The sequence below is a fragment of the Furipterus horrens genome, unplaced genomic scaffold (assembly GCF_987537825.1).
Source record: "Furipterus horrens unplaced genomic scaffold, mFurHor1.1.pri manual_scaffold_5, whole genome shotgun sequence".
NCBI lineage: Eukaryota > Metazoa > Chordata > Mammalia > Chiroptera > Furipteridae > Furipterus > Furipterus horrens.
This window is the reverse complement of record NW_028327175.1, coordinates 197,588,488-197,614,541: the sequence shown is the minus strand read 5'-3', so window position 1 is coordinate 197,614,541 and position 26,054 is coordinate 197,588,488. Positions and strand designations below refer to the sequence as shown.

Sequence of the window (26,054 nt, the reverse complement as noted above, 5' to 3'; positions counted from 1 at the left end):
AGGAGCACCGGCCACCATCTTGGAGCAGAAGGCTCTAGAAGTAGGGCCTCCAGTGGCCTTGGGTGGAGGAGCATCGTGAAGGGTCAACTGCCAGGCTGTTTGACATGGCAAAGGAAATTCTGGAAGGTTACGATAAACATGTGCCTGGAAGGGAAAGAAGCCTCGAATCTCGGGGTTTTCTCCACGCTGAGTACAACGGTTCCCCATGAGAGAGGTTCTTAAATCACAGCAAGTGACCCTGCAGGCCCCGGGCCGGAGGCAGGAGCCAGGCTCACGTCTTCTTCCAGGTGAATGCGTCATCCGCCAGGACCTGCGCCAGCCGCGTGTTGAAAGGCCCATAGAAGTCCTGCAGGATCCTCTGTGTGACCGGCCACATGGGCCCCAGGCTCCGGTCCTCGGGACGCCGGGCGTTGGACGCGGGGCTCTTTGTCATCAAGGCTTCCAGTTTGTCACTTAAGGGCCCTGGAAGGCAGAGAAAAGAACCCCGTGAGGCAGGAAGCAAAGGCACCTTGCAGAAACCCCAGCCGTGCTTCGGGCTGAAATGGCGGCTTCCGTTCCCTGAGAACGTGTCTGGAGAGAAGTCATGGGCTGGACCCACCGTGGAGCTGCCAACCGTGGGCGGCAGACACAGCACAAGCAATTGTGGGCTGCAGGCCATGTTCGGCGCCCACCCTCGGAGGTGCCCCCGGCACTCAGGCCTGCGGCCCATCACACCTCTCCACCTGGTTTTCTTCCAATGGCCCGTCGGCGCGGGGTCCCAGTCCACTAGCCTGTCCCTGTGCAACCTGCCAGGTGCAGCCGTGCACTTAGATTTTCCGTCACGTCTACTTCGGACTGTGGATGCACAAGACCCCACGTCTGGGCCCGAGCTCACCCTGAGTCCTGCTGTGAAGTGGCCGTAGGAAGTGGGGAGGAGGGGGGCTGTCTGTGCCCTGAGACCCCACCAGCTGACCCTCTGCCTGCAGCAAGGGCGTCAGTGGGGAAAGGCCCCGGAATAAGCCGGCAGGAGCTGCCCCCTGAAGCTGCATCTCCATCCCAGCCCTCCGGACCAGCAGCCCCGCACTGGCTCCGCCCACTGTCAGTTCACTGCTCAGGCCTCTGGCCCCAGGCTCTTGGGATCTGCCCATGTCCTTCAGTGTGTGAAACAGAAGGAGCAGAACTGGCCTTACTGTGCATCTTGGGGGTTAAAGACACGCTCGTTCAAGCCAGAGTCTACAGGGGGCTAAAGCAAAGTGGGCTCAGACCTTAGAAGGAGAAAGTAATCACACGCCACCGCACGGACCAGCTCTCCAGGAAGGGGAGAAAGCCACTCAGATGACGAAAGGGTCCCAAATCCCGCAGTGGACAAGGAGATTTCTGCACCTCAGCGGCCCAGGAGCCACCACTCGGCCACATGACTGAGATTCCAGGGGACCTTGTGCTCGAGACAATGCAATGCCCTGTCCAATGCCTCCTGCTAGCCCTGTGGCCTCCGCAGGACGATTCCAGCCACCCCCCCGGTGTCCTGTCCATCCTCGACTCAATTCACAGACTAGTGACTACTTCCTTCCACGCTCCCTTCAGCAGCTGGGACCCCGAGTCCCCTGGATGCACCCATTGCGACTACGCTGACCCTCCTCATCATTCCGCCAGGTATTTGAGCCATGGCTTCTCCTCTCCCCCCAGGAGACCACAGGTTCCCAGATAAGGGGCCGTCTTTTCCTCCCCAGGGACCCCTCATCACACCACACACCAGGCCCCGTGTGCGGGTGGCGCCTCACAAATGGACGCTGAATGGCCTCCCAGCTCAGCCCGCCCCTGGCCGGCTCAGGGGGTCTGCCCGTGACGCGGCGAGTCCCGCCAAGAGCCAGCATCCCTGGAGCTCCAGCCCTCTGACATTCGTACCGAGGTTGAGAAACTGGAAGACCCTCTGCATGGTGGACTTGACATTGGATGCGTGGTCTTCCAGGCGAAGGACGAGGAACTGTTCTTTTTTAAAAACGGTGAGCCAGTCCAGAAGATACACAGCGTACAAACCCACCTGCAGCCTCACCTAGGGCCAGAGAAGGAGGCAGGCGTTACTCCAGGCTAATCTCCCCCAGCGCCATAAGGCACTTCTGCGAAGGTATCATGGCGCGTCACTACAAACCAGCCCCACAGAGTGATCCTAGCAAACAACTGTCTTCAGACCCTGGGCTTCAAACGCCATGCCTTCTTGCTTCTTGCAAGGAGTCCCACCAAGGGTGCATTTAATCCTCATGACAACCCTGTCAGTAGCTCTGCAAACACCTTTCCCAGTGAGGACTGAGACACCGGAAGAGGCCAAGGGAAGAGCCACCAATGGGGGGAATGTCCTTTGCACAATAACCTGGCTGTCTCTGCTCCTCTGCCCAGCACACGACAGCCGCGAAAAATGCCTACAAACATCTTAAAGACAAGCCAGGCGAGTGAGCCGTTAATGCCTGGGGCCGCATGGACATCTGTGACCATGAGAGTGTGTGCACATTTGAATATAAGCACTTCTGGGTGGGAGGGGGGGTCCTTGTCCTCCCTCCGGACCTTCCCTCGTGTCAAACAGCAGCCTGCGTAGGGAAGAACTAGCCTTACCCGAAGAGAGGTCCGGCCTCTGTCCTGGGCTGCTGGAGCTGACCTCTGGGCCAGCTGAATGTCCTGCCTGGCATGAGAGTCTCTGCCCACCGGGGGGTCCGACCACTGGACAGTCTAACTCCATGAGGTTTGACAGGAACTTTGCCACGTGGTAGGCACCTGACCTCCAGGAGGGACAAAGACTAACAGTCACCCATGTGGACAGTATGTGATGGAGCAGTCTTGGGGACCGTTCCTTCTACTTTGAAGTTGGCCCTAGGCTCTCGGCAAAGCTCCAAGGAAGAGCGGCCCATCCCCTTCCACGTGAGGCCTCTCCTCCAGCGCTCGGACCCCTGCCACACCTCTCCCCGGGCATGCAGGGCCCCTGCTCCATCCCTGTCTCCCCTCTGCGTCCCTCGGCTACTTCGGCACCGCTCCCTTTATTCAGGCCCTGTCTGCACCTGCCTGCATTCTCACCTGACTGGTCCTCCCATCTCTAGTCCCTGAATGCCTGGTCCCTGCTCCAAGCCTCCCTGGCCCGTGTGTGTGGAAGTCCCTGGAGTGGCCTGAACTTCCAGCTCCCCAGGTCCCACCTCCCCGCTCAGGTCCTCAGGCTGACACACTTTGACATTGTATTTCCTTTCCTCCCTAGCTCAACCTTGGCCCCCCTCAAGGACAGGGGCCGTGGCTCTTCCTCGTCCCATCCGCACGAGGCCAGGTGCCCCGGCTCATCTGTCTCGCAGGTGGAATTGCTGAACACCCCGGCAACAGCCAGACAATGACACACTTGACACGATCCGTGCAGATGCCGCTGGTTTCAGCTCCCTGTTCCTTTCTCATTTCATCCTCTTTCTAATTGTGTGGGAGGACGTGGAGGAAGAAAAACAATTAGAGGGTAAGCTGTCCCCCAAATCATTGGCTGCCTCCAGCCCCCTGGCTGCGCTCCCTTATGCACGAGCCCCTACGCTGATCTCAGCAGGGCCACAGCTACAGGGAATGAGGACGTGCAGCCCCGGAAATAAATGTGTGTCGACTCTGACAGACAGACCGTCAGACTGTCCTCTTGTTAAGTCATCAGTCTCCAGAGCTTTTCAATTCTCTCTGGCGAGAGATAAGCTTTATCTCTACCAGAGAGCCTGCCTTTGCTACTAGAGAACTTTCTAGAAGGACAGGAGCTAGGTGTTTGTGACAGCTTGGGGCTGTTTAAGGTAGCTGATGCCCGCCCCCGACCTGGCCGTGGGTGACAGAATACTTCTCTCGCTGGTCTGCCTTTTGCCAGTCTGTTACAGGCCCCTGGCCAGTGGTTTCTCTCCTGCCCCACAGATCGATGCACTAGCCCTCTTTAAGCATCAGAACAGCCTGGGAAGGTGGTATTATCTCCACCCTTTTACGATGAAGCAATGAGGCTCAGAGAAGCTAGGACACCTGCCCAGAGTCACACAGCTAGTCAATGCCCAGCCCGGGGACTGAACCCACACCACTGTCTGGCTCCGAAGGCCACTCTTCCTGTCCCGCACCACCAGCCCAATTCTGTGGTTACTGGTGCCCTCACGCAGCTTCCCCGCCAACCTACAAACTCCAGCAGCACGGCCTGGACTCCTTCCTGCTGCGTCTGCCTCCCAGTAGGACGCCCTGTGGACCTTGAACCCTGCCCACCTGTTGGGGTTCCAAGCCTCCACCTCAAGCAGATCTGTCTGTGAATTTCCCACGTGACACGATCAGCAAAGCCAGGCCTGTGAACCACACCCTGGGGCAGGGGACATTAGCCTCACCGTAGAAGGCTCACCTGCTGCCCCAAACCTGCAGAAAAGACACCCCGGACAAGCCAGGGCGCTGCACAGTGGAAACCCATCCCTTAGCTAAAACAGGCTGAATTCACCACTACCAGCTTCTTTTGCATTTAAAAAAAAAAATGCCAAAAATGTATAGCTATATTCCTAAAGGCAAATGAGAGAAAAGAAAATACTTTCCCGTGGAGACCCAGTCAAAGAAGCATTGGAAGTCCCCGGTGGGTAATTTTTAAAACCGATCAAACAACCCGCCATTGGAGAGAATGTGAGGACAGGCTGAGAGCTGGGTGCGCGCAGGTCGGCCAATCCTAAGGGCACGGTGTGTTCTCCAAGCCTCACGAATGGTGATCTTCCTAAAGGCACCCTCCTTCCCATGCAGAGGGAGGAGAGAGCATTGTCACCGGGAGCTGCGCGGGGAGAAGGCGGGTGCCAGCTGAAAGGAGCACCGTTTTTCCCTTTTACGCCCACACAGATTTGTTTTTGATCAGCCACGGGCTCAAAGGCGGAGGCGGGGGCGGGGTGGGGTGGGGTGGGAGTCATTTGCACATTAAAACGCTTTTCTGAGCTTCTATGCTAAAATCCTCATCCCTCGCCATTTGCATAATCACCACAAGGCAGCCCGTTCCGCAGGAGGCCGGGCTGCGGACACGCACAGGCATGGCATTGTTGAGGGTGTTGTTGTAGACGCAGGCCCGCAGCGAGTAGTCGAGCAGGCAATTCTCAAACAGCTGCAGCGCTTCCGTCACTTTCTCATGGAAGTCATCCGCAGATTTATTTGAACTTGCAAAGTAGAGATAGTCTGAGTACAACCTGCGCATAAAATAAACAGGGATTTTTACCGCCGGCGAATGGAAATCAATGCGCGATTACCTGACCCAGTTCTATTCATTACAACCCTCCCGTTTCTCTTTGTTCCCCTGCCCTGAGCCACGTTCCCCCATCCCTTCAGGCCCCCCACTCCCCAGGGCCCCCCAGGCCCTCCAGGACTCAGACCCTTCTACATGGGCCCCAGACAAACCCCCACAGGTTTTTTCCTTTGTGCCATCCTGCCACCTCCGGCCATGGCCGCCGTCACAGCAACAAGGGAGCTGCAGAACAACACCCAGTGTACAGCCGCAGAAGGAGGCCATGAACTTTACGCTCCTTCCCATTCTCCCTCCTCTTTCGGAGGCAGAAAGAACGAGAACATCTGTCGCTCTTGCAGTATTGCAATTCCGCATGAAGTCCCGGTCCCTTCCACAGACGTTCAACCATTGGAAACAACAGTATGAAATGTGTCTCTCTAGATTGGTAGGGACCTCCTTTTCAACACAGTGTACAAACAACATCCCCGGGCATGCACACACCTCTGGGCCTGTGTGTCCATCACACACACGGGCCTCTTCATACAGACACCACTACATGTGTGAAACAGTGTTTTCGTACAGGAACTGACGGTCTCTCCCTGACCAAACTTGACCCAGGCTCCTCCGAACCTTCTTCTCAGCTAGGCCTCAACTTGTGGATTTCTGGGTCTGTCTTTGCATGACCCAGTTTTAGGCACAAAACCCCCGGCCTCCCGATCTGACCAGGTTCTTCATCCTCCACCACCCCCAGGCAAAGTCTGCTCACCTCGACCTGCCTGCAGGAAGAACCCTGTTAGGTTCCCCAGAGGTGACGATGCCTTGTTATGGGTTTCTTAAATATCCTCCCAGAAATTTCCTGTGCCAACCCAAGCATATGTCTGCATAGTTTATATTTCCAACATCACAGGTGGGATAACATATCTGTTATCATGGACCCTTTCTGATCATTAAATTGTGGGGAATTGAGAGGACAGTACCCGCAGGCTAGCGGATCATCATCCCATTGTCACCCAGTCATTTCTTCCCCTCACAGAGCTTCCCAGTTGCACGCTTCCTCAGCCTGGTTGCAGAGAGGGTAAGTTCTTTACCCCCGTTTTGGTTTTCAAAAATCCCCGCTTCGCTCTGTCTTGTGCCTTTTAATGCACATTCCTGAGTGACGCGGCCCTTCTGGGCGTGGCGCGCTGGCGCACGCAGCACCCAGCTGCCAAGGGGAAACATGCCGACGGACCGGCCACTGGCTCCACAGCGCCACGGTTCTCTCTCCTCTCAGCTCCAGACTTTGTTTCCCCAGCTTCTCCAACTTGGCTCCCCTCTTTCCACTGAAGGCGATTCAGCCCCCCCTATTGCTGTACGTACCCACATCTGGGGACACGACGCGCACACGGCCAATGGCACACAGCACTTCTGCCGCGCCCAGCACGGGCCACACACACTCCTGCTGAGACCGCCTGTGCCCTTCGGCTCTGGTCAGCGGCGAGCGGTCCTTCTCTGTCACCCTTCCCTTCTGGTGATGGTCCCAGTAGGACACAAAGATTCACTAATAATGAGAACACCCATCGCTTCTTAGGGACCAGGTCTGCTTCACCACTGGCCCTGGGGCATAGCCCCTCAGAAATCACCCGCAGCCAATGTCCACAGGGGACGCTGCTGAGGAGCCTTTAGATGGTTACGATCTGCCCATAGAGGGCCTCAAAACCGAACACTCTGGAAGGGAAGTGCTTCGTCCCTCTCAGCCTGGTCAGACACACGCTCCAGAAGGACTTGCTTCAAGATGGGTCGTGAGAGACGCTCAGTGACTGGTACGCGATTCACCCCCAGATCCGAGCTCGCCTGGGCACTGTACCAGGGTGGCATTACATCCGCCTATTACTCGTGTCCCCAGCATGAGCTGGGCTGATTCCCTCTCTGAAAAGAAGCCATTCTTCAATTCTGAAACAAGACACCTGTCACTGCGGGCCAGCTATAGTGAATGGAACCGAAAAGGCTGATGGATGGATGCCACAGTCAGATGTGCATGGACCTCAAAGTGCCGTTCAGCTGTGTGCGCCAAGGGGTGCCCAGAGGCAATGGGTCTGCTGGGTCCCCTTCCTGGCTCACACGTTTCCTATCAGTCCTATCGATGCGGCTCAGCCCAAGAAACGATGTCCATGAGAAGTACCAGACGCCTTTAAAACTGTCATCATGATCTATTTTTATTTATGTATTTATTTTATATTTAGAGAGAGGGGAAAGGAGGGAGAAAAAGAGGGAGAGAAACATCGGTCGGTTGCCTCTCACAGGCCCCCAAATTGGGGACCCAACCTGCAACCCAGGCATGTGCCCCAACTGGGAATTGAACCGGCGACCCTTGGCTTTGTGAGACGACCCCTCACCCAACTGAGCCACACCAGTCAGAACCCAAAATCTGACTGCAACAGGCAATCCAAGTCCAGAGTTGTTACCAAAGACTCCCGAAGGACTATCCAAACTCTGGTGGGACAGGAATTCTATCCCATAAATTACTACCTAAAAAACCCCAAACTTAAGCTTTTCAGACTGAGAGCTTATTTTGTGGTAATAGCATTTCTTGTAGACATTTGGCTCATAAATAAAACAAGAGCCCCTAAAGCTGCCTCTATTTTAAATATAAAGTAACTTTGTGAAGAATCTGCTGATTCCATACAATTCTTTAGAGATCAAGAAGTAATTTGGGGGAAAGACTGGGACACGTCCAGTATTCCAACCAGGAAAGCCCAGCCCCGCGCGGCTGAGATGGCTCATTTGCATCTGTTTGGGGTGCAGTGAAATGAACTCAGGACCCCACCTTCTGTGGGTTAGGGTCACGGCCTTTCAGAACCAGGCCAGGATGAGGGGCCATGTTGCTAGCACCTTGGTTCCCCCCGGGGCCCTGGGTCTGCCCACAGAATGGGCGATGGGCTTTGGGATTCCCTAAAGCCACCCCATGCTGGGATGCATGTCTCTAAGGACAAGCCCTTCACGCCCCACGTTACTGGCAAACATCTGAGCAGGACTTTATTCACCAACGCATCGGCCACCTCCCATTTGGACTCAGTAGCTTCCCCAAAACACACGTCCAAGTCCTAATCCCCTGTGCAGTGAATGGGATCTCATTTGGAAATGGAGTCTTTGCAGATGTCATTATGTTGCAGGTCTTCGGATGAGATCATCCTGGATGTAGCATGGATCCTAAGTCCAATGACTGGTGTCCTCATAAGAAGAGGAAGGACACAGACCATGTGGCGGCAGAAGCAGGGACTGGGGACATGGACCGCCAAGGATGATCGGAAGCCACTAGAAGCTGGGGAGACGCATGCAACACTGTCCCTCAGAGCCTTCAGAGGAGCCAATCTGGCTGGCACCTTGATTTGGGAATCTGGTCCTCCAGATTGTGAAAGAATACATTTCTGTTATCTTAAGCTGTCAAATTCATGGTCATCTGTACAATAGCCGTTGGAAACCCACAGTGATTCTAAACCCAAATTCCCGGGGAGACGGGGAGACTACAGTTCTTGTCGCCAGCACCTCTCCCCAACCCTGAGGCCCAGGAAGTCCCTGAATGTGCACAGAAACAATGACCACATGGCCAGCTTTCCCACGGAGAAACAAGAAGGAAGGCAAAAGCAAAAGACAGGCTCTTGCTTTGGGGGGAGCATGTTTGGGTCCCCCGAAAGAATTAGGTTAACGCCTCCTAAGACTGTCTGCCATTAACAATGCCAGGATGTCCCCACAACTACCCTCCGGGGGGTGGGGTGGAAGAGTCAGGTAATGACCTTGGATGAGTGAAAGCCACTTGATGGGTTAAAACGATTCTGAAAATCACGAGGATGGTGAACACATCAAGGATAAGTATCCAAACGAGCCTCAAACACTGGCACCGGCACAGTCAGAAAAAATTCTAATGTAAAGAGGTAAACCTGGATGGACGTCAACGTTTTGGTCTTTAAAATCAACTAGACAATGATGCAGCCGGGGAAAGAGGTCCACAGGGAAAACACATAGAGGGTTTCGTTGACATAAACATCATAAGTCATCACAAGACCGCAGGCACACTGATGTGACCTCAGGACACGTTCATAGAGGTAAGGCACTGAGAATGTGGGAGGGTGTTGCTCTGCCCCACCCTGGCAGGTCGGGGCCTCTAAGGACACTTGCTTAGGTGCCGGGAGCCCAACGATGAGGGGGGAAAGCTGTTCCAACTGGAGAAACAAGGCTTGGCAGGAAGGATGCCTGTCCAGAGCCAGGAGCTCTGTCCCAACACCCCCGAAGGACTGACTAGTCCATAGAAGGTTCAGGAAGAGAGACCGGTTTGATTCATGGGAACACGTCTCAGCTGGGTCTGTCCAGCATGAAGCGAGTGGCCCAGCAGCCGGAGCCCCCAGGGCTGGAGGGAATGAGACCTCAGGCAGAGCGGGGGCCAGCGGACCCTGACACCCAGCCAGCACCAAGTTTGTGGGCTGCCAAGGCTCCTGCAGAAGCACCTCATTTTCTTACTCTTAAACCGTCCCAAACAGATGGGTGTTACATTTGGCTGTGACTGTTTCCAAAAGCCGTTCCAAATATAAGTCCAAATACACTCCAGGCCTGCTGCGCTGCGGGGTCCCGGGGGTGCGGCGCTCCTGGAGGAGGGTGGGGTCGGGCATGTGTGTTGGGGGTGCCCCCTAACCTGCTGCTTCTGGAAGGGACCTCGTCTCTCCCTGCAAGGCCAAAGAGTAGCCATCAGTGGAGTTTGAAGGCCCCACCACGTAAAACCTGGACAGTCACCCCAAGGCCACTGCTGAATTTCTTCAACGGCACTGACGGGCACGGCTCTGAGGCCGTGTGAGCAGAGGCGGGTACACAGACCCCCATGAAAACAGGGGCAGCATGATTTCGTGGGCTCCTCCTCCAACCCAGGCTCACGTGAGCGCTGTAGAGGCTCAGCTCCCCGGATCTTCCCGGGGTCCACCCCCGATGCGGCCGCATGGGTACCGAGCGCCGTCCCTCTCCGGGCCTCCATCCTCGTTCACAGCTACCCCGCGAGGTACTCGCCGACCATCACCACCCCGGCTTACGAGAAGACTGACATGTAGAGAGATTAAGAATAGTCCCCAGGTCACGTGGCCCAGGAGTCGCAGGGTTGGGACCTCACCACACCCAGGCCCAAAGCCCACCGATCCAGTAGCACGTGGCCCCCCCGCTTCATAGTTTAGGGATGGCGCCAAACCAACAGTTGACTAGATGGGGTGTTAGCCACCTGAGCCGCTACTTTTGGGTTTTTGTTTGGTTTTGACGTTTCAGTGTTTCGGGTGCAGAGTGGTTTAGAAGCAAAAGTCAGTTCTGTCCCAGAACGAGTCAGTAAGTTACAGGAGACTGAAAAGCATTTACATGTGATGACAGAGCAGCAAACAAGCAGGCAGGAGGAACACGAGGGACTTCATTGCCACGATCAGGAAAAGCCAGCGTGTTCATGGAACACCGCGCTGGGCACCCAGAGCATCAGAGAACACAGGCGCACCCAGAGCATCAGAGAGGCCAGGCAGTGTCCAGAGTCCATCATAATTTCAGGACTCACCACGGGACTCCCAATATTCATCGGCAGGGACTCTGCAAGTTCCAACTCAAACGCCCGCGTGGTGAAACCTCTCCCGGGGCTGGTTTCTCTTCCCTCCATAATGTTTCTTTGTAACATTTTTGAGGTGAGGAACAATCCATATGCCATAAAACGCACCCTTGTAATGGGAACAATTTAGTAGCACAATCAGCGCCACTTCTAGTTCCCTAGCGCTTTCATCGCCCCCAAAAGAAGCTGTTAGTTTTAACCTCTCAGATCCCAGAGGGGCTGATATCAGAAGTCATTCAGATCCCCAAGCCCACAGCCACATGAAACACAAGCTGCCAGGTCAAGTTCAAGTGTAGGCTCTCCGTGGCCTTGAGCTGCGCCATCTCTTCCAGTTACTGCTCCTTCACTGGGACGTCTCAGAGACCCACGCTTGGTGGAGAGATCGGTGGTGGGTGATACTGAAGGGCTGGGTGGCTGGGAGCAGCTGACCACTCCCGGGCCGGCTCACCCAGGCCATGCTGGCCCCCACGTCCCTGTGCTCCTCCAAGGCCACCAGCCTGCTTCTCAATGACACATATCTGAACAGTGACACCTCTTCAGCCAGGAGCCCCTGAGAGGTGGGCGCCTGCATGTCTTCCAGTTAACCGCCCCCGCCATGACACTGCACGGTTCTATGGCCACCTGGAGGGTAACACCTGTGATTACAAAAGTGAAAGCCAGAGCAGCCCCTCATTATTCTCCATTTGCTGGCAGCCACATTCAACTCACTGATCGATCGCTTCCCAAGTTCTGATTTGGTGCCATCAATCATGATCAAGTATATATGTATTTCCTACAAGGAAAAAAGTCCATGTAATGAAGAAGAAAGGAGGCTCTTCCGCTCCACGGACTCACAACCTGTGAACATCTCATCACCGGCGACCATGAAGCGGGACTGGCCAGGCCAGCTCATCTGGAGGAAATGTCCAGAGTGACCTTAGGCTGTATAGGTGGGAGACACAGATGAACACGCAGGTTTGGGCTTAAAATGTCCCAATGGATGCAAAGGTTCCAGCTCACGGGTCTTTGGGGGATGGTCTTCTCTTCCCCTTGATGCCAGTGGAGTTCTGGGTCAACCTTGGTTTCTTCTATACCATCCAATCCTGAGTCCTTGGTAGATGTTAGCAGAATGAAAGGCAGGACCTCTCGGAGGCAACACCAAATGTACCTTTTATCTACGAGCCTGGTGTGGTTCCCAGAGCACTTCCCCATGATCCGGGGACCCTGCCAGCAAATGTCTGGTGGTGACAAAGCCAGCACACAGAGGACCGGCCGCCACCCCGGGCTGAGGCAGCAGCCCCGCCCCGCCAGGGTTCCAAGGGAGCCCCCAGGGCTGGCTCGCATGTGACACGTGCAGCCCCCCCATTCCCTGAACTGCACCAGGTGGCCCAGAGTGGGCACCCCATGCCACCTGAGCCCGGCTGTCAGCAAGCGTCTAGCCTCGGAGTGTCTGCAGACTGAGAAACAACGGGCGCTTCTCCCCGCGAGACCCTCACCGCGCAGAACCGCCCTCCGCAAACAGTCCTGCGGGACGCTGAGGGCTGCCAGAGGCTTTGTAAACATGTCCCAAAAAAACACTGTTCAACACAGGAATCTTCGGCATGATGGTTCTTCTCCCACCACCGCCAAGATGTGGGCCCTCACCAGGCGGTTAGTCTGAGCAGCCTTCGGAGAAAGTGTCACAGGCAGAGCTGTCCTGGCCTGAGCGGGGCCACCTCTCCCCCTGCCCCCAGGGCAAGGTCTGAGGCCACACTCCCTTGCTTATAGAGGCTCACAGTTCAGCCGATCAGGTGACCTCATGCCACTTGCAGGGCCCACACAAAGGTGTGTCAGTTACCACCCAGACAGGCAGCTTCCGGGAAGCAAAATGCATGAATCCACGAGGAAATTCAGAGGCAGCTCAGAGACCCTCTGCAGCAGTCTTCCTCAAGATGGCCGCTTATAATTCTTAATCCTCCCAAAGCTCAGGGAGAAAAGGTGAGAGGGAGTGCCAGGTGGGAGGGGGCACGGAAGATGGACTGTCGCTCTCGTCACAAGCTTTATACCCCAATGGCCATTCTCCCCAGTCCACCACCTGCCCACAGGGGAGTTCTCCTGACTGATCCCCGCCCCGCCCCCCATGCTGGGCACAGCCTGCTTCCTGATTCTCAGGGAAGTCTGTTACAGGGAGAACACTGCCCGATGCTGGGGTGCCAGTGCTCCCTCCCGCCTCGACCTGGACACGCTGGGTTGTTTGCGGAAGGTTTGCAGCACCGGCTGAGGAGCGAGAGAGATTCTCGAGCCAGAGATGAGGGGGAATTCAAAAGCATCAATGCCACTCAGCTCCTGCAAGGCATGCTGGGTATTTCCCAGGTTGGCGTCTTGCTCTCTCTGACGGGGAGATAAGCGAATGAGCCGAGTCTGGGCTTAGGCGCCCACCCAGACTGGGTACTGACCACTTACAGACCTTTGCAAAAGTGGGGAGTCATCCTGCTGATGGCTCACATCCAGTCCCTCCCAGAAATTGCTCCCTTGAAAGGACCAGCCACACCCAAGGTCAAGTCTGCCAGGGCAGACCACAGCCAACGGCTGGTCGGTGGGAGATGTCTCACTGGGGACCACTCTGAAGGGCCATCTCAGCCCCAGAGCTCACAGGTTGTCCCACATGCGCCCCTTATCATCTTCCCCTCATGGCCGTCTCAGGGGCTGCCTCCAGGGATCCGACCTACGATAGGGGTGAAAACTGTTTCTCAGCCAGCTGACATGGGACCAAGCCAGCCTGGCCACTCACCAACCAGGTGACTCTGTTCAGGTGCCTTAGCGCCACTGAGCCCACATGCCTCACCTGAGAGCACATCACCTCAGCTGTCTCATCTGCTGGCAAAGCCCAAAGGAGGCAATGCCTGGACAGGGCATGGCACAGAGCCAGGCTGCAGCAGGTGCTTAGTTAATGCTAGGTCACCTCGCTGAGGCATGTCCCCACCCCAACCAGACAGGCTCCAGGAGGGCGGATGGGAGGATTTTACTCTCCAGTGTATATACTGCATCTAGCACATCAAGGCATGCTCAGTTTGCTTATTGTTATGATTAGTTGCAACTATGGAGACCTAATAATAATGCTAATAATTATATATTTTTCATATGTCTTGTCATTTAATTCTCACAACCCTAGCAGTAGGATATTTCCCCCATTTCACCAACAAGGAAATGTGGCACAGAGAGGTTAAGTCACTTGCCTGAGGTCACACAGTCAGTGAGTGGCAGATCTGGGGTTCAAACGCAGACCATCTGTTCCACTGAGGCTGTGGTCTCTATTGCCAGGATCGTCGTTCACAATCTGCTCACACCCCCACACCCCACCACCCACTCTGCAGATGGAGCGAAGGCTACGAGCCCGGGGCTCCTGCTCATCACTCTCTGTCCGCACGCCAGACTGCAGACTACGGGCCTCATTCCTTTCGTTCCTAGTTGATCATCATAAACTGCTTATTTCACAAGACCAGTGGTTGCTAAAAATCCGTTTATAGAAGCAAATGGAGAAAACACCACCCCAGGTTCCAAGGCGCAAGGCACTTAGTCAAAATCAAGTTCTCGCTCCTAACTGAGCGGAGTTCTCCCTCCCTTTTGACTCGTCACCATAAAACGGGAAAAGCAACCGCTCCTGTGGGGGCTGCTCCCACGCGGTGCATTGAGACTACACACAGAATTAACACCAAACTACAGCGATGGGAAAATCCTTAACAGATGGTGCGTGACGACCCCCTCAGTGTCCCTTCAGTGGACGGCGTCAGAGGGGTCGGCACCTCCTGGCCGTGTTTCCTGCGGGCTGTCCCTGCCTTGGGACTGGGAGGCAGACTCTTCAACGGTCTCCCAAAGGAAGAGGCAGGAGGCTGAGCTGCGCAGCGTTGAAGGGCAGTCTTTTCCGCTTAAGGATCGAATTAAATGAAAAATTCTGCTGGCAATTAGTGGCTTCTTTTTAATTAACTGGGCGATTCAGCCCAGGAATGCATCACTTGCGTTTTAAATTATGATGATTTCTGACACAGAGAAACTTACAAGAATTCTGGGCGGGCCCAGGCTATGAGCACCATCCCATCTGCTCCACAGATCCTCTCCTCCTCCGGAAAAAGAGGTGGACTTGCCATTTACATCTTTCTCCGGAAGCTTCAAAGTGACTGGTTTAACACCAGCATTTTCAAACCCTCTACCTTTGACCAATGATAGAAATAAAGGGTAAATGGGACTCCAAATCGAGAAATAAAAGCACCCCTCCTTATCTCTGAGCCAATTTGTAAAAGGAAATAAACACTTTGGCCCAATCCCACTGGCTGTTAAGCAACCCAAGGAATCTCCCTCACACAGAAGTGCAAGGTCATGGAATGATTGACATGGCTAATGGCCCAGGACCCAATTAGGCTGTGGGAACTTGGGCTCCAGTGTTTGTTTCTTCAAGAGTGACCTGAACACCCAATATTTATCATCCTTTCTGGCTGGGATGGGAAACAAGCCAGCCACTTAGGATAAGCCATGAGTCACTGGTTTCTAAAAAGAAGAAATTCCTATTGTTCCATATCCTTATAAATGTTTAAAAAGCAATGGAACAGCTGCTGCCATCATTAACCCACACTGAAAACGTGCTCGTGAACACGCACTGTGCTGCGCACGTGGAGGCCTGCCACCCCGAGACCTGGCACCACCCTGCCGTACGTTTCCTGGCTGCAAGGCCCCAGGTCCTGGAGGACCAGAGCACGGAACAGACAGAGCCAGTGTGGCACGTAACTTCCAGGAAGGTCCCCAGGATGCTTGCTTCCTGCGATTCACACCCTGGCCTCTCCTCGTCACTTGCTTCTGACCAACAGAACATGGCCAAGGGGAAGGGCTGTCACCCTTGTGACTTCGGACTTCCTCCCTTGCTGGCTTTGGGGAAGCACGCAGATGGGCTGGTGAGGCCCACGGACGAGGCACCGAGGGCCGCCTCTAGCAAAGAGCCACAAAGAACGGAGGCCCCCACCTCACACGGCCCTTGAGGAGCTGACATCTGCCAACAACCATGTGAGCGGGAAGCCGATCCTTCCCCTGTCCAGCTTTCGGATGAGACTGCACCCGGGTGACCGCTGATGGCAGCTGTAGGAGAGACAAGACGCTGAAGTGGAGGGCCCGGGAGAGCTAGGCCAGGCTCTGACTCGCAGGAACTGTTGCTCTAAGCTGCTGCGTTTCCAGGAGATTTGCTGCGCAGCTGTAGATGACTAACGGAGCGGGTGACTCCCGCAGGCCAGCTCCCTGATGCCAGCTGCCACCGTGTATCCTCCCTTCTCCTTGGCACCGGGACACCCGTCATGACAGGGTTGACGCCTCGCACTCTGATCACATGCCAGCTCCCAGAGGGCGGGCCCGAGATGCCTTCATTGTCCACCAAAGAGTGTGCGCTCAGCACCAAGCATGGTGCCCGGCATGTAATCAGGGCTCAGCAAACATTGTAACTGATGAAACATTCTACTAAGTCTAGGACCAGAAAGGCAAGAAACCTTAACTTCCAGTTCCCAGTACAGATCATTTGTTCTTTTTTTTAAAAAATGGAGAGAACATGCTGATGACTCAGAATGGCCCTCCTGTGGGCCGTGGGCTTGCTCAGGGGAGAGAGCCTTGGGGTTGAGGTTGTGGCCTGAAAGGCGAGCCAGGCTGGTACTGCTCTGACTCAGGGGTCTGCACCTGGGCAGCAGGGCGCCCCACCCAATTCAAAGTCCTGCGCACTCAGTGCTCAGGTCCCCAGGGGCAGAATCAGAACTGGAGGGAGAAGGGCCACTCGGGAAAGCTGGCTCCACCCTCCAGAGCAGCACACTCGGCTTTACCTCCGTCCTCCCCATTCCCCTGCCCAGACACTTCTGCCCCTGGACCGCCCTCCTCCTTTGTTTAATTGGCAAACTCTGATTCACCCTCAACACCCAGCCTGGCCTCGGCGCCTCCACAACAGCCTTTTGGGACTCCCCCTCCCCCACCAGGCGCTCCTTCTCCCTCTGCGCTTGCTGAATCCACGGGCCACAGGGGCCACGGCCACGCCTGTCTGCCCGGCCAGCCGGGAGCTCCGGCTTCCCCAGGGCCTGGACCAGGGCTGCACCCACCAAACCAAGCCCAGACACAGGCTGGTGTCCCCCTCCGTGCCCAAGGAGTGACAAAAGGCTGCAGTTTTCACCTGACCCTCTGAGACGGAGGCGCCACGTGGCCTTCCTCTGAATGAGGAACGAGGCAGATGTGACAGGAAGACATTCAGTGAGCAGAAAGCACATTCCTAGGAGAATGTTCAGCCGTGTGAACTGCAGCTGGGGGTGGCCTGCGGGAGGGGGCAGAGCAGCTGTGAAGTCACCTCCGTGGGCGGCGAGGGTCAGCGGGTCACCAGGCCCCTCCTCTCCAGGCTGGCTGACTGTGTCATGTCTACCCGAGGGCCCCACTGGTTTCTGTCAACTGTTCTCAACCAAGGGGGGCCAGCCCACTCCCTGAGCAGAGGGCCGAGCTCCTGCCTCCAAGCATGGGAAGCAGCCGGCAGACACGGCAGCTGCTCCGGGGACGGGGCTGCCTCAGACTCAGAGGGGACGGGCACAGGGAGACCGTCTGTGGCAGGTGGACGTGCCATGTGGTTGGCACCAAGGGGACCAAGGGGCGGAGACAGAGGGATCGTCCCGCTCTCCTCTGACCAGACCGCACTGCAGCTGCAGGGCCGTTCTGAGCGCTCCACAAAAGGGACAGATTCAGGGAGGGGTGTCCAGGGCAGGACGTTGAGGCACGTCCCTCTGGGGGCAACAACGCGGAACGCAAGGAACAAGGTGTGAGACTGTGTTCCCCCATGCTACCTGCCTGGAGGAGCAACCTGGAAGGAAGCCCGGCTCACATAAATAACCGTGATCTGGGCGCGAGAGTAGAGGTGTTTTTGAAGACAGTTTTCCAATGCATTTTCTAAAATTTTCACAACGAACATGCCTTATTGTTGCCTTGGGCAAGGACATGGGACCAGGAACGTGTGCCACCTCGGAAGAGATCAGGGCTGTATTTGTGTCTGAGGGCTGTTGTGACAAATCACCATAAACTGGTGGCTTACAATAACAAGAACTGATTCTCTCCAAGTTCTGAAGGCTAGGAATCTGAAGTCAGGGGCGGGCGGGGACAGCTCTTTCTATGGGCCGGAGCCATAGTCTGGCAGTCTGTGCCATGCTCTGCCTCCAGCTCCTGGTGGCTCCTGGTGGCTCCTGGCATTCCTTGGCTTGTAGCTGCATCACTAGTTTGGCGCCATTGTCACACCAACCTTCTTTCCGATGTGTACCTGTGTCCCCTCTTCTTCTTAGGGGCACCAGTCCCTGGATTTGGGGCCCACACTAATCCAGTAGGACCTCATCTCAGTCAAGTACAGTGACAATGACCTTATTTCCAAACAAGGTCCCACTCACACATCTGGGGGCTAGAAGTCAACACATCTTTTGGGAGGCCACACTTCACCCTATGACAAGAGGTAATCAGGAAAAGAAAGACACAAAGGGCGTGGCTGCTGCCTCCAGTACCTGCCGGTGTCCCGTTTCAGAACGATTAGATGTGGTCCGTGGAGCTCTATGGGGAAGAAACTGGTCTCATGCATGGACCCTCCCAAAGACAGACTCAGTGTCCAAGTGTGAAGAGCTCTCCCACGGAGCTGCCCTGAGCTGGGCCAGCCCTCCTGGGCGGGGACCCGGGGCTCTCTTTCGGATCTCTTGTGAGGTGGTATCAGTCAGGCGACACTGGACTACAGAACGTGAAGGTCCTGGCAGCCCTGAAAGTGTCTGTCACCCACACCAGCATCACCAGCGAGTTAAGCATTGCCCAGCGCTGGCCTGGCCACCCCCACGCTGTCTGCTCAGTATCACGCTCGCCTCTGCCGCGTCTCCGCTGGGCCACCCTGCTCTTTACCACACAGCATCCCTGTCCGTCATTTTTCCTCTGTCACCTGCGCACTCAGAGCCCACAGGGAAGAGGCATCGATCAAGTCAGGAGACCAGGAGTTAAACCTCGCAGACTCCAAGGGCGTTTCTCATCTCCTGACAGGGCCCAAGGAGCAAACCCATGTCCCCAGCTCAAACTGCCCAGAGGCTGAAGACTATGGACCAGGGTCAGAATGGCCACGAAAGCAATCCACAATTTGTTTAGACACAGCGAAGATGGCCCCAAGAATAATGTTTACATAAGAAATACCACTAGCATTGCAAGTGAAGCCTGTTTACTTAAAAAAAAAAAAAGGGCACAATCTTGTTCATGATGAGAAGGGAGACCGTTCTCAGAAAAACAGCCTCTTCTTCCTCCCCTCTCTGCCTCCAAAAACCAAACAAACAAAAATCTAGACTCCTCACCTCTCCACGGGGTCCCTGAGCATGACGATCAGCTTCGCATCCGGCTGAAAGGCGTGGATGAAGTCCTGGGTCAGGAAGGGGGGCTCCCCATCGGTGCTGTTGTCATAGAAGAAGGTCCAGGCGTTGTTATCCCACATGGTGGAGGCGCTGGCCTCCCCTGGGAACAGAAGACACTGCAAATGAGCGGCGCCGGGTGCGGGGCTCCCACGGAGCAGCCTGGGGCAGGGCCAGCCCCTTACTCAGCCACGAGGGCGCGGGCTGGTCCGCCACGCAGGCAGACTGGTCTCTAGGAAGCGGAGGCTAAGACACCCTCCCCCTGCCCCGCCACAGTGACAGCCCCCAAAGGACCTCAATCTGGAAATCAAGGTGATCTGGGCAACACTGAGCACGCGTCCTCCGGCTCCTCTCTCCAGCATGTGCAAAAGAGACTCTACTAGCACCTGGCCTCCCAATTTCACAGTATTTAACTTTGCTCACGGTGCACAGCTCGGTGGCAGTTTAAGGGCCCACTGAGACTATGCAAGATGGTTCTCTGCAAAAAGCACCAGGGATGAAGAGGCAGCTGGGGAAGCTGATCCTCATTAGGAAACTGGATGCAGTCTGTGTCAGTCCTGCCTTGAAATCACACAGATGAGCTCCCAAAAACAAACGAGAGGAAGGCTTGCCCCCCCCCACCCCCCAGGACCTTGGTCTCAGGTCGGGTCCAGCGTGCCCATCCACCCCAGCACCCCCCCACACACAGCCGCATCCACCAGCCCTGCCCGTGGAAGCAGGAAGACGGTGCCCGGCCCCGTTTCTCACGCTCTGCATGAAGGGAGGATGGAAATGTGAAATATTCTAGGACAGAGGTGAGACCCGACACAGACATTTCAGCATTTCTCTCTTGGCAAATGGAAATGAATTCCCTGACTTTTTTTTTTTTAGGACAATCTTCAGTTTTAGAAAGAAAGGCGTATCAATCGATCAAGCACCTGCTGCATTTCCTGACATTTTACATGGGCCTCTGTGATACATCTCAAAGTCACTCATGCAGGAAGAATCTGAGCCGGAAGACTCAGCCTCTCTGCTCACGACGACCACGGCACCACACGCAGGGCTGGGCAGGGCTCCCCGGCTCCTTCGGATGTGCAATCACATCAAGGGGACAATTTCTATTCTGCTCTATCTTTTTATTTTTTTTTAAAGAGATAATGCCAAAGAATATAGAAAAGACAAGCAGAGCTTTCAATTATGAAAATTCTACTCACGATGAATAAGGAACCGTATCAAAGCTAAATTGGCACAAATTGTTGTATCTCATAAATAGACTGGCTCTACAACTAGGAGCGCATTTGTCTATCCACATATTGATCTTTCCATCCAGCCACCCAGCCTTCAGCCATCCACCCAGAAAGCATTTATCTGGGGCCTAATATATGCCCAGCACTGCCCTTGGCATTGGGGATAGATCAGGGAGACAAGACAGATAATCCTCTCCTCTCTCAAACTGTACAGTCTGAGCAAAGACCAACAATTGAGTAAACAATCAGAGCCTCCCGTGAGCACTTGGAGCAGAGCAGGGGCCCTTGAGAGCAGGGGCAGGCGCCTCTCAGTGTGTCTGGAGCCCAGTTCCAGAGACCCCAGCCCCCGGAGTCCTTCATGACTCCAGCCTGAGCCCAGACCACCGAGGAAAGGCCCCTCTGTCTGACCCTCTGGGCCAAGAGGAAGAAAGATCCTTATGCTTCTGCCAAGGATCTCACCAGAGAAGCTGTAGCAGGACTGAGTCACATTCAAGGCTGGGAGGAGCCCGTCACTGAGCTGGTCCCACAAGCCCATTTTACAGACGTGCAGACTGAGGTCAGGACCAGGACATGAGCCTTGGCACGTGGCACAGAGCAGGTTGGTGGCACGCGCAGGGCCAGCTCTCCCTGTGCCTCTCCACGACCATAAGGCTCACCAACCCCTGCTTTGGGTAAGTATCAGAGCAGCATACCTGTCCTTTACATTCTTCCTTTTTAAATCTAGGTGTGAATGAAATTAGGAAACCAAGTGAAGGCTCTCCTTTTTCATTCATTATCCTAGTCTCCATTCCCTGGCCCTACGATGCATATTTTTAGCTCTTTCATAAGAAGATGAGGTTTTCCTAGAGGCACACAGGGTGCAAGTCAGAGTCAAATATTAATTAGCCTTGTGGTTTGGAGTGCTTAGACCCCAAGGCTGTAAAAATATAACTAGTAGCCAATTTACACTTGGGAGGAGGGGCAAGTAGAGAGGGGAATGATCTCATATGGCTCCCAGGACTTGGTTTGGAGCTAAAATTTAAAAAAAAAAAAAAAAAATCAGAGTTTAGGCACCTTGGACAAGAGAATCATAAGTAAAGTGCCATCTTTCAAATGGTTGATTACAATTTCTCCTAGTTGCTAATAAATTCACTCAATTTGGAGAATCAAAATATAATAGATTAAGGAAAAATTTTAAATTGGTTACCTGCCAATTTAAGCAAAATGGGTGATTCAATTGCTCACATTCAGAAGATATACAGGGACAAATGTCTTCTCCCGAGCTTCTCCGATACAAGGAGCAAGCAGAGAGTTTTTAATAAAACATTATTGTGAATTAGATACATAATTATTCATCAAACCACCTCACTTTGAATGTCTAAAGGCTTTAGGTTGACCAGGGCTGGGCTTTCGTAACAGCCATCAGTCAGCAGGGACGTCAGGGCCGTGTGTATCTCAGGAGAGGCTGCCGCTGTTTCCACGGGGCTCCGGCAGCCAGGGATTGCAAAGCCATGCTAATTGGATAATTGCATTTATGATTCCCCATCCAAATTTGGACTGGTTTATCATTTAAAGACGCACGTGTGCTTAATTAAAATAAAAACAAACAAATGGCAACTTCAAATTAAAAAGTAAGCCATTTCAGGTGCCCCCGAGTCTCCGTGAACCTAGAACGTCTATGACAATATTTCTGCTTCATAGAAACCGTGCGAGCGATGCGAACGTGTGACGTAGGAGTAAGCGTAGCGGCCAGGTGAGGAACGCGAGCTCAGCAGGTGTCCCGCACGTGTCCCGCAGGCAGAGCAACGCTGGGCCCCGGCTGTGGGAACTCTGTGGAAGCCGTACCGATCATGATTCTACTCATCTTGCCAGGCTCCTTTGCAGAGCCAGCCTGCAGTCGCTGATGGATCTGGTGCGCGGCCAGGTCAAAGAGGTCCAGATAGTCTTCCACGGGGTAGCGGTCCCGCAGCCCATCTCTCAGGCGAACGATTCCTACAAGAACCAAGAGGCAGGAGTTACAGAGGACGAGGCCGCCACTGCTGGGCTGGTGGCATCCCAGGGAGTGACCGAGGCCCACCCCGGGAAATTGAAGGAGGGGCAGCGGGTAGACAGGCATCGACAACTGGTTGACCTCTTTTCACCCATTAGCCTCAAGGGGTGCCATGCACCACCCTGAAGCTAAACAGTGGCAACTAAAAGGATGTCACAACGGCTCGAGAACTATAAATGTGTCTGCTTGGAGGGCCACAGAGTTTGGGGCTGCTTCGCCCAAGCACAAGGTGAGAATCTGAAGTGCCCGGGCAGCCATGGTCTCCGGGGGCACACACTACACCAACCAGAAAAGGACACTTTTATCTGAGGCTTTATCTCCTGGCCCAGCGACTTTTAGCCTGGGCGCTGCAAGATTTTTTTAAAATGCACAATACCTGACTGTTAGGTCAGGGGCACTGACCTCTTTACCCTCAGATCGCCAAATTAAAAATGACAATAGCCAACATAACAGTGGCTGTCCAGTGTGAATGAATCAAAATTATACCTGCTTTTTGTCAGGTCAGCAAAAAAATATAGTTTTTGGTGCGCCACCAAATTTTAGCAATTAGTTTATATGTCCCGCAAGATGAAAAAGGTTAAAAATTGCTATCCTGGCCTATGAGATCAAGTAGCCTGTCTGTCTGAACCATAAAGCGTATTGAGGGGCCCCGGACAGAACTTGGGTTGAACTCAGTAGTTATTCTGGCATCAGCCCCCTGCCTTAAAAGTGGGTACATTTCCCTCGCAAGTGTATTAACCACAAACTTTCCCAAACCAAGGCTCCCGAGGTTAACAGGAAGTGAAAAGAGAAGGCCCACAGACAATACAAGAGGTTCAAGGTCACCCTGGATACCAGATTCCAGAGGCATGGCCCCAGGCTTCCCTCTTCCCTGCTGGATCGAGGTTCCATTAGGAAAAGCACGAACTGTGAGGGAGGGCACCTCCAAAGGGGCACGAACATGACACCCCGACTCCTACAGCTGCTGCTGTCGAATGCCCAAAGACACATGGACACTTCTGTCCCCTCCAAGGAACAGCAAAAAGATTAAGTCAAACGTTTGTCAGAAAACGCATGAAGTATTGGTCTAAACTTGGGTTCCACTAGGGAAACTTTTAATATTCCCTTCTCAGCAGCCTGGTCCTTTGCACGGAAAACACCCACTGGCCCGCGCAGACTTCGGCATTTGTCATCCCTGAGCTCCAGTGACCAACTGTCTCCTGGCAGAAGAGAAAGGTCAAGGAGAGGAAACAGTGACCGGAGGGCTGCAGGGTGGCTCAGCTGGGTGGGGCAGAAACCAGCCTGCAGGAGGGGCAGAAACCAGCCTGCAGGAGGGGCGGGCTGAGTCCAAGGTCCACGGCCAGCCCCATGGGAAAGAGGGGTGCCATGGGCAGTCACCAAGAATGATGGCCACGTGGTTTTCATTCCAACCCGTGTGAGAAAACAAAGCACACTTTTGGGACCTTGGCTGACCCAGCAGGAAGCAAGCCGGGCCCGTGCGTCAGCCTTTCTTTCTCCTGTCCCCTCCCAGTGCGGGGCCATGGGGCAGACACCCAGTTGGGAGTGGACAGCCCCAGACAAACGTCTGCCGGGCTCCTGGCACTCAGGCTCTCCAGGACAAGGTGAGCTGCCAATCCTGCACCCTTCCCCTTGCCCTACACACAGCTGGCACTCAGTCAGCGCTCCCTGGGTGGAGGGGCGCTGGGTTCCAGCCCGCTGGTTGTCTGCCTGGGACCTCAGACAAGTGGACGCTCTGATCTCTGCGTCACTGGGTTTCCTCATCTCCCCGGGGAGCCCAGCACAGGGCCCAGCCCAGAGCAGGCTCTCTCCCCCCATAGACCCCCAACGACTTCAGTGAGCAGAAGGTGGGAATGAGTGATTGAGGCAAGAGCGCCGGGCCCCCCACCGGGCCCCCTCCCCTGACAGCGGGGACCGGCTCTCACGCACCAAAGCGCTTCCTCGTCCACCAGTGTGGCTCCTTGATGGCGGAGAACTTCACCTCGGGGTGCAGCCGGAGGCGGTCGTACAGGTCGGTGGTGCCACACTTGGGCTGCCCGATGATGTAGAAGCGGGGCAGGCAGCGCAGGCGGAAGTGCCGGCCTGCGGCGTGGGACAGGTGGCGCCAGAAGGCCTTGCGCAGCGCATCAAAGGTGGAACGGAAGCGCTTGGAGTAGAGGGCATAGGAGTTGGTCAGGTAGGGGTCGGTGGTGTTCCGCCCCGTGAACTCCTCGTACCAGCACGGGCTCTGGCTATTGGGGAGGAACTTACTTGGGATTACCGAAAACATCTGCAACGAGAAAGGAAAAAGGGGGGGCACACAGTTGGGAAAAGTAGCCCAAATGCTTTCTGACCTCTGACACACAATGCCGGCGCTCAAATCAGAAGCATCATCTGAGAGGGATGGAATACGAACGTCAAGCAACACTGGGCAGATAGCCAATGACCATGTTTTCTCTCCTATCCCAAGATAAAAATAAACTTCAGAGAGAACGAAGGGGAAAGTCGGAACAAAATTCATTCTGCGACAATGTATCTTTGACACCTGCGCTCACATGACGGTCCGATTAAATAGTAGGAATCTTGGTACGCGTTGTCAATTTCATGGCCATCAGACACAAACACTAATTCGGACAGAGTAGAAACAGGATGACGGTGGTCTCAAAAGCGGCTTTCACCACTATGGTGACATCTTGAACAAGACGTCCTGGAATGGAATTATGTATGGAAGGGGTCCCCCGTCGACATTTCTAGCTGCACCATTTAGTATTACACAGTCCCCTTGTGGCGTAAACATCAGAAACAGGCTGCACTCTCCTGATGCACCCGGCCCACGAGGATGTCAAATTGCCCTTGTTCCGCTGGAGAAATTTTTCCTGAAGATGGTGACAGAAAAGGAAGCACCCATTTTTGTTTAAATCCAACCACCCACAGGCATTAGCCCAAGGCTACTCACATGCGACTCCTGCTTTTTGAGATCCTCTACATCTGGGAGCTGTCTGGTCGTGAACTCAATCCGGGCGGTGATGCTGCTGATGATTAATTTAATGCTCGGGTAGTCCCTCGTGTACGACACGTTATTTACGGGCGGTTGGTGGCGAGGCTCTTTGGTGTCGCCCACGTTTTCCCCGTCCATCCAGCCGGGACTGCTGGGGAAGCCTCCGTAATGGAAAGGCGAGGACATCAGAAGCTCTTGGTGGGCCCCAGAAAGGATGTAAGAGGCCATCACCAAGGTCATTATTATCAACCCAAAAACGAGGCTGCATCGCTTCCCCTTCCTGAAGCGCAAAAGCCCGCCCCAGCTCTCACTCCCTTCCGCCCTCACTTCGAGGACAGCAAGCAAGTTCATCTGCCTACCGTCCACCCGCAACACTATTTTGTCTTCTCCTTTGCCCGCGGGGTCCTCCTGGTGACTGGGATGGGGACCTCCCGGGCAGCCAGCCCACTGGGTGTATGCGTCGTCAGGCAACAACTGTACGCAGCAATTAATGCAGTGCCTCATGGTAATGGCCTTGGACGGCTGGCCCAGCAAGCCATGGGCAAGGCGTCCGGGGCACACACGCCGCGCTGGAAAACCTGAAGGGCGTCTTGTGGTTAAAGATGATGGTGGGACAGCACCAGCAACATACAGAAACGAGGAGGCACC

The 26,054-nt window shown here is 54.7% G+C and overlaps 1 protein-coding gene across 1 annotated transcript; it reads right to left on the bottom strand.

Moving 5' to 3' along the window:
• Positions 1-39: 39 nt before the first annotated feature.
• CHST15 (carbohydrate sulfotransferase 15) lies at positions 40-26,054 on the bottom strand. Its single transcript, XM_090278711.1, has 7 exons — positions 25,365-26,054; positions 24,359-24,698; positions 22,228-22,374; positions 19,124-19,280; positions 5,009-5,165; positions 1,885-2,032; positions 40-462 (listed from the first exon to the last, which is right to left on the bottom strand). Exons 1-7 carry the CDS (start codon positions 25,908-25,910, stop codon positions 272-274), a joined length of 1,686 nt encoding a protein of 561 aa, XP_090134837.1. The 5' UTR covers positions 25,911-26,054; the 3' UTR covers positions 40-271.